We start from the raw sequence: 8,764 nt of genomic DNA, 5'->3' as shown, positions 1-8,764 counted from the left end.
ATGTTTCATCCGAATTATGACAAAATGGGTCCAAAAAAAAAAAAAAAAACTTTTTTTTTCATACTTTATTTCCAAAATACTTCACATAAGGCTTTAGTCTTCACAGCTTTAGGGTTAGTGCAAAAGTTAAGTGTGTCTAGATCGGATTGCAAATAAGATAAATAAACCAAGAATAAGATAAAGAAACCAAATAAAACATCTTCAGTTTTGAAGTTAAAAGAAATATCCAGCTTTCTATTTAAAAAAAAAATAAAATAAATAAATAAATAAATTGATATCACACCAAAAAATTTGACAAAAGACACATTCCCAAAACAAATGAGTTAATGTTTCATCTGAATTATGACAAAATGGGCAAAAAGGGTAAAAAAAAAAAAAAAAAAAAAAAACATAAAAAAAAACAAAACAACTCCTTTTCCCTCCTTCCCCACATGTTGTTCCACGCTGCGGAGAGCCTGTGAGTGACAGCCCCCAGTAGAGCCCGCCTCCATCCCTCCTCAGCCGACCAATGGGGTTGCGCATCGGGGACGAGCCTTCCTCCTCCGCCTCTCCCCTCCACTCCAGGAACAGGCTGAGCGCACACACGGCCGGTCATGTGACGGGCATATAGTAGAAGTCCAGGAGCGGCTCCGTCAGTCCAGTCTGCTGCTGCTGCATGGCGAAGCTCAAGGGCAAAGGCCGCTCTGGAATCGCACCGACGCACCGGACGGAAACACCACTGCCCTTGCACGCGCTCTGCCCTGGGATTCTATCATCTGGGAGCGCATGAAGGTAAGGGGCTGGGGGGGTGGTTCTGGGGTTCTGGTGCTGCAGCAGCTGGACGAAAACATGTTTACGTTGAGAGCGGAGACGCGCGTGTACTCATGCGTTATGCATAGCGGAAGAAAAACAGCGCGCGGATCTGTGTATGTGTGTGGGGGTGGGTTTGTCATTATTATTATTATTATTATTATTATTATTATTATTATTATTATTACTATAGGTTCCAGATACAGGTCAGGAACAGAATGTAAATAAATGAATGGATATGGGGTTTGTAGGTGTTTGGTGTTTTTGGCCTAAGTTTGGCACATTTTTGGTCTCTGCGCACTTTTTGGATCCAAATAACGCGATTCGCTTTGACGCGCACGTTAATGTATGAAATATGATATTTAAGGTTTTTTTTAATGTGAAATCAGCGCAAATGTGTGTTGGAATGGATGCATTAAACCAGTCCAAACATGCTCCGGCCTGTATGTGCTGTATGTAAACACAATCTAAAAGCTGATCCCGTGCGTCTTTTTTGCGTCTCAGATTGATTTTGCTGCTGTTGAATAGTCGCGTAAACAAACAGGACAGGTGATTTACGCATGCAGCTCAGGAGCGCACACTCTGCTCCCGGCTGCCCCGTGCGGTGTTTTCTGATAATAATGTTGACAGTTTTTTTTTTGTTTTTTTTTTCCCTCTCTCTTCTGGTTGGGTTTACTCTCGGTCAGGCGGACCATACGGGGGCCCCTGGAAAAGGGAGGGAGGGAGGGATGGGTGTTGGGGAGGAGGGGGAGTGGGTATGACCGACGCTCCTTGTTCCAGGAAAATAACCTATTTATGAAGTGTGTAGTGGGACAGAGTGAAAGGCATGATCTAATAACAGAAGAAAAACTGTTAGACTTAGAAGTACTCCACTGCTGTAGAAAAAGCAAAAAGGTATGATTATGAAAATATTAAAATACAACTTAGTGGAAAAAAAAAAAAAAAAGTAGAACGGGGATCATGGTTGTAACAGTTTTGGATTTTTCATTATAGTTTAATTTAGTTTTGACTTTTTTTTTTCTAATTCAGTTTGTTTTCATTCGTTTTTAGAGCAGGTTTGCTAGTTTTTATTAGTTTAAATTTTTTTTCTAAATGCTTAGTTTTACTTTTTTTAAAATATTTTTTCTCTTCTTCTCCGTCGTATTCAAATAAATCCCAGACAGGACTCTGCTGCTTTCTCCCAACTTTAGTCTCCATGTTTCCAGGTAGAGTGGGGACCAGAAGACGACTGGAAACCACAAGTGACAAGAAGTGATGGACCGTTAAATATCATATGGTGCCGCTAGCTAAAATTGCTCGAGCGAAATAAATCGCTTACGTATCAAACCGACATTAACAAAGACGAAAACAAAGGGAATTTTATCCATAATTTTTTATCTGTTTTAGTTAGTTTTGGAAGCACACAATACAGTTTCAGTTAGTTATTGTTTTTTTCTTTTAATTATAGTTTTTATTTATTTCAGTTAACGAAAATGTTTTTTCAATTCTAGTTTTCGTCATTTCGTTAGTTTTCGTTAATGATAATAACCTTGACAGGGAGTCGTTTTAGGGCAGGGGTGTCAAACTCATTCCAGTTCAGTTCCACATTCAGCTAAATGTGATCTGCAGTGGGCCGAACCAGTAGAATAATAACATAATAATATATAAATAATATATAAATAATGTCAACTCCAAACTTTCCTCTATGTTTTAGAGGGAAAAAGTAAAATTACATTATGAAAATGATTACATCTCCAAACTATCCTTGCAAAAGATGTGAATAACATGAACAAACTGAGAAAGTAAGTGTAATTTTAACATCATGCTTAGGGATGTAAGAAAATATCAGTTCTGCAATATATCACGATATTTCATTTCACATATTACTGTATCGATATTAAAAAGTGCTGTATCGATATTTTTAGGTATTTATTCAAATGCAGATATTGTGGAGGTTCGTTTTTGGTTTTTTGTTTTTGTTTTTCTTTTTTGTTTATATATTATTTCACACTCTTTTATTAAATAATGTTAGTTCCTTTGTTGGGATTGAACTAAAATACTGTTCTGATGTTAGTTCTGAACTAATAGAATATGAACATTTGAGCAGGATCTTAAACTGTAATGTCTGAAAAATATGATTTCAGTTTGAACACAGGAACAGTTTGTGATTTAACATTAGATCCTGTTGTGATCAAACACAAATGTGTTTAGTATTTGTGCAGATTTTTGATGTAATTCAGTTCTTCAAGGAAATAATCATTTAAAAAAAAGAAACAAACAAAAAAATTGCCTTTTTAACAGTATCATGATATATCGTGATACATCGTATCGTGATCCTTGTATTGGGATTTGTATCGTATCGCCAGATTCTTACCAATACACAGCCCTATATTTGACAGTAGGGAAGTGTTCCAGAATAAGGGTCCAGGCCCCTCAAAGGGTCCCAAGACAAATCAGATGATGAGGTCAATGATGAAGGAGGATGAAAGTGAAGCTGAAAATGTTCTAAACTGTGCTGCACTTTAGGTCCTTGGACTGTTCTATCGTTCTACTGCACTACAGCTCAAGGACAAATACCATATCGCTAGATTCTTGCCAGTACACACCCCTATTCTCAGTTGATTTTGCCTGAGAAAATAAAGTACTGGGGTGACACGGTGGTGCAGTGGTTAGGACTCGTGCCTCACAGCAAGAAGGTCCTGGGTTTGGTTCCAACACCAGTCGATGGGGGGTGGGACCTTTCTGTGGGGAGTTTGCATGTTCTCCCCGTGTTTGCGTGGGTTCTCTCCGGGTACTCCGGCTTCCTCCCACCATCCAAACACATGCACTGATAGGTTAATTGGTTAATCTAAATTGTCCATAAGTGAGAATGTGAGAGTGATTGTTTGTCTCTATATGTTCAGCCCTGTCATGAACTGGCGAAATGTCCAGGATGAACCCCGCCTTCGCCCGTAAGTAGCTGGGATAGGCTCCAAGCGACTACCGTGACCCTAGTGAGGATAAAGCGGGTTCAGAAAATGAATGAATGAATGAAAATAAAGTACTGCTGTTACGCTCGGTCTAGGGATTGCCGAGACGCAACATGGTGTGAGACTCCCCTCCCTCCATGTCCCTTAACAAACAGGAGCAAATTAAAAGAAACAAATGACCAGCAGTCACGCCACTGCAATTTGAGAAATGTATTTACAAAAAAGAAAATTAAATCAGGTAGGGAATCTAAATAACAAAGAGAGTCATACTTCAAATTCGGCTGATCTACAAACACTAACGAAGGAAACCAAAATACATCAATCTTACCTAAAACTCTAACGGAAAAACAGGAGAAAACTTAAAGAAAAAGATTCCCTCCTTTTGTAGCTGATTTTACAAAGTTCCAAAAAATGACAGAAGTCTGGTCTGAACAGAGGGGGATGGGACGAGAGGAGTCTCCTGGGACGAAGGAAGATCTGGCTTTTAAATTTCCCAGCTCATCTGTGAGGCACCAATCAGAAGCAGCCAGCAGAGCAGCAGCACTCCTGCAGCTCAACCTCAATCAACCACTGTCTGTTTGGAGGGAAAGACAGAACACACCCACGCACAGAAGAGAACAGAAAAAATGACAAAAATACAACAGAATCACAAATGACACAGCCCATTACAGAATAAAAAAAAAAAACACTAACCCTTAACAACGACTAATAAATTTAACACATATTCCAACTAAAAAAAGTGTATAAAGAAAGAACAATGAGATTATATGAACAGTTATAAGTTTTACATTTGGCTTCGTATTTGTTTTGTATTTTGTGACATATTTATTTACTTGCTTTGGACTGGTAAAATGTTTTTGCATCATTTCATCAGGTTTATATTTACCTGTTTAATACTTTCTGGATATGTAGTTTTGCACTTGGTTTTGTATTCATTTGGTACTATCTTTGGATGCATTTAGTTGGTTTGTCTGACTTTATACAGTATGATTTTATAGCTAGTTGTGTTTGGCTAACCATTAAGGTTATTATTAGTTAGAAGGGGGTAGGAAATATAAGATTTTCTTCATCCTGCTCCTTTTCGAGCATGGGCGTGTACATGTTTGTTTACTTGATGATTATTGAATGTTACTGATGAAATGCACAACCATGAAATAAATAAATAAATAAATAAACACCAACAGCATCTCTCAGATTTAAACCAGCAGAGTCGTGGTTATTTCCAACTTTTCATAAAATAATCTGTGGCGTTTGCCCATACTATAGATGTATACGAGGCGCTAACAGCTCCCATACATAGAGATTTTTTTCTCTCTTTCAACATTTCACTTGGTTTTGTTTCAACAAATAAGAAAATCATCCTTTTTTTTTTTTTTTTTTTTTACCAGAAGCGGTCCAACTGAAGACAGATTTTTGTATCAGAATTGAGTTTTTTCTTTTGTTTCCCATTAATCATGTGATGAAGCATCAGATTTCTGTAAATGCCCGTTTTTAAAGTATTTCAGACTCGTTCAGTAGTATTTGTTTGTACTGTGTTGGGACTTTAACCTCAGTTACAGATCTGAATGTAACCAATGTGCTTATTGTGTTGTAAGATTAAGTCTCTTTTCATGGCGTTGTTTCACTGACGCTGATATTTGCGGACAGCCACATTCCTCTGTGAACTAACTCCACTGCATGTGCACTGAATATGGGATGAAGATGATGTGTCTTATCACCGTCTGTGTTTGTTTCCGTTTAGGTAAACTATCCTGACTGCAAACCTTGGATTGCAACAGTGTCCTCAGCGCTGGTTTTTTTTCTACCCTGAGAGCGAACACCAGCTGTCCCGCTATCTCATTTGAGTGGGAACGGTGGCCTCGGTGACCTGGCTTTGTTTGGTTTAACCGTCCCAGGAGCAAGGAATAACTGTGGTCCAAATCATCCTAAACACAGACTGCGAGTCCAGCAGGAGACAGCGCTTTGGCCCTGGCCAGGGATGGTCGATAACTCCCCTGTCGGAGAGCAGGTTTTTCTTCCGTGCGGTGGCTCTCCGCCGGCCTACAGGCTGTCTGACATGGTCACAGACCTGGGCTCCTACCAGGTGATGCCATCGCCGTTTTCTGAAGATGACATGAGCGAATCATCCAGCCCCCGTTCCTGCTCCAGCCCGGACTCCCAGGTGCTCAGCTCCAGCTATGGGAGTAACTCTAGTGCTGAGAGCCAGGACAGCATCCTGGACCAGCTGTTGTCCCAGGCCTCTTTAGGAGGGGCTGGTGGCGCTGCGACAGGAACCACGGCGCCTATTCCTTTATCGACTTTCCTCTGGGACTCGCGGAGAGAGGAGTCATCCAAACGCGAACCGGTGAAGGAGGAAAGTTTTGACTTCTTATCCTGGTCCAATGTGGAGGTGGAGGAACGACTGGCGGGGCCCTTCCAACCAACGCTGGAGGAGATCGAAGAGTTCCTGGAGGAGAATATGGAGGTGGTAACGATGAAGCAGGAGATCCGAGAGGGTTGTCCAGGGTTCGGAGTAGGACTGGAGGAGGCGCTTGGTCTGGAGGTTGGTGTGGAGTGGTGCAGGGAGGCCTCACCGGAGCCCAAGCTGGAGCCAGAGGCCAAGTATTCAGACCAAACGGTTCCAAGCAACAGTTCTGCTGCTGCTCCGGCTTCTGACGCTTCCATAGAGACCAAAACCACATCAGGAAACCCCACACACGAGTCCAGCACAGGGGCCAAGAAGGCGCCGACCGGCAAACCTGCCGACGACAACAGCGGCAGCGGAGGGATGCCGGTCATCCTCCAGATTCAGCCCGTTCAGATCAAACAGGAGCCCACGGTGGCGTCTCTTACCCCGGTAGCCCCGCCCCCACAAACTGCTACGGGCTCAGACATCAAAATTGCGCAGCTGCTGGTCAACATCCAAGGCCAAACCTTTGCCCTGGTGCCCCACATAATGCCCTCCCCCAGCCTTAACATCTCTTCAAAATTTGTGCGCATCGCCCCCGTCCCCATCGCCGCCAAGCCTCTGGGGCTCGGGGATAACTCCGGCAGCCAGGGATCAGGGATTCTTGTCGGAGGTCAGAAGTTCCAGAAGAACCCAGTGGCGGATCTTATCAAAATGCACAAATGCACTTTTCCGGGTTGTACCAAGATGTACACGAAGAGCAGCCACCTGAAGGCGCACCTGAGGAGGCACACGGGGGAAAAACCCTTCGCCTGCAACTGGCAAGGATGTGGATGGAGGTGGGTACCGGAGATTCACGTCACAGCCAAGACTTTATATTGTTGTGTTGAACCATGTTTCTTAGAAAAAATGCCAAACTTTTTGTGGGTCTTTTGTTTAATGCCGTCACTTCCTTTAACCCTTTTAGGACCATAGTGTCTCCAGTGACGCATTGTTACACCCACTGTCATTCAGATAACTGGAACTCCTGAATCATTGGCACTATTGAGAAAATCTAAACATCATCTGAAAACTGAGATTGGGTTCTTTCTACGGCTGTAGAACACATTAGGGTAGAGGCCCCCATTCGCCGAGGGGGAGGGGTGGAAATGGGCGGAGCAGACTGCAGTAGGGGAGAGAGAGATGGAAGATTTGTATTACCTTTAGTGGTGTTTTAGGGAGGTTTTAGCGTTATTTTAAGGAGGTTTTAGCGTTATTTTAGGGAGGTTTTAACGGTGTTTTAGGGAGGTTTTAGCGGTTTTAGCAGTGTTTTAGGGAGGTTTTAGCAGTGTTTTAGGGAGGTTTTAGCTGTGTTTTAGGGAGGTTTTAGCAGTGTTTTAGGGAGGTTTTAGCAGTGTTTTAGGGAGGTTTTAGCTGTGTTTTAGGGAGGTTTTAGCAGTGTTTTAGGGAGGTTTTAGCAGTGTTTTAGGGAGGTTTTAGCAGTGTTTTAGGGAGGTTTTAGGGAGGTTTTAGCTGTGTTTTAGGGAGGTTTTAGGGAGGTTTTAGCAGTGTTTTAGGGAGGTTTTAGCGGTGTTTTAGGGAGGTTTTAGCAGTGTTTTAGGGAGGTTTTAGCGGTGTTTTAGGGAGGTTTTAGCGGTGTTTTAGGGAGGTTTTAGCGGTGTTTTAGGGAGGTTTTAGCTGTGTTTTAGGGAGGTTTTAGCGGTGTTTTAGGGAGGTTTTAGCTGTGTTTTAGGGAGGTTTTAGCAGTGTTTTAGGGAGGTTTTAGGGAGGTTTTAGCTGTGTTTTAGGGAGGTTTTAGCTGTGTTTTAGGGAGGTTTTAGCTGTGTTTTAGGGAGGTTTTAGCTGTGTTTTAGGGAGGTTTTAGCTGTGTTTTAGCTGTGTTTTAGGGAGGTTTTAGTGGTTTTAGCAGTGTTTTAGGGAGGTTTTAGCGGTGTTTTAGGGATGTTTTAGCTGTGTTTTAGGGAGGTTTTAGCTGTGTTTTAGGGAGGTTTTAGCTGTTTTAGGGAGGTTTTAGCTGTGTTTTAGGGAGATTTAACGGTGTTTTAGGGAGGTTTTAACGGTTTTAGCAGTGTTTTAGGGAGGTTTTAATGGTGTTTTAGGGAGGTTTTAACGGTGTTTTAGGGAGGTTTTAGCTGTGTTTTAGGGAGGTTTTAGCTGTGTTTTAGGGAGGTTTTAGCGGTGTTTTAGGGAGGTTTTAACTGTGTTTTAGGGAGGTTTTAGCTGTGTTTTAGGGAGGTTTTAGCTGTTTTAGGGAGGTTTTAGCTGTGTTTTAGGGAGATTTAACGGTGTTTTAGGGAGGTTTTAACGGTTTTAGCAGTGTTTTAGGGAGGTTTTAATGGTGTTTTAGGGAGGTTTTAACGGTGTTTTAGGGAGGTTTTAGCAGTGTTTTAGGGAGGTTTTAGCTGTGTTTTAGGGAGGTTTTAGCGGTGTTTTAGGGAGGTTTTAGCGGTGTTTTAGGGAGGTTTTAACGATGTTTTAGGGAGGTTTTAGTTGTGTTTTAGGGAGGTTTTAGCTGTGTTTTAGGGAGGTTTTAGCTGTGTTTTAGGGAGGTTTTAATGGTGTTTTAGGGAGGTTTTAGCTGTGTTTTAGGGAGGTTTTAGCGGTGTTTTAGGGAGGTTTTAGCTGTGTTTTAGGGAGGTTT

At 42.0% G+C, this 8,764-nt stretch overlaps 1 protein-coding gene across 1 annotated transcript in view; it reads left to right on the top strand.

Annotated features, from left to right (window-relative positions):
- The first annotated feature begins 607 nt into the window (after window positions 1-607).
- The window catches only part of LOC115419143 (Krueppel-like factor 15), a 30,082-nt gene continuing 21,925 nt past the window's right edge, over window positions 608-8,764 (top strand). The window contains exons 1-2 of the mRNA XM_030133780.1: window positions 608-771; window positions 5,479-6,962. Of these exons, the coding sequence (XP_029989640.1) occupies window positions 5,716-6,962 (1,247 nt within the window). The 5' untranslated portion in view covers window positions 608-771; window positions 5,479-5,715. The remainder of the gene's footprint in view (window positions 772-5,478; window positions 6,963-8,764) is intronic.

The sequence above is a fragment of the Sphaeramia orbicularis genome, chromosome 5 (genome assembly GCF_902148855.1).
Source record: "Sphaeramia orbicularis chromosome 5, fSphaOr1.1, whole genome shotgun sequence".
Classification (NCBI taxonomy): domain Eukaryota; kingdom Metazoa; phylum Chordata; class Actinopteri; order Kurtiformes; family Apogonidae; genus Sphaeramia; species Sphaeramia orbicularis.
Note: the sequence above shows the minus strand (reverse complement) of the source record. Positions and strands in the feature narration are given on the sequence as shown.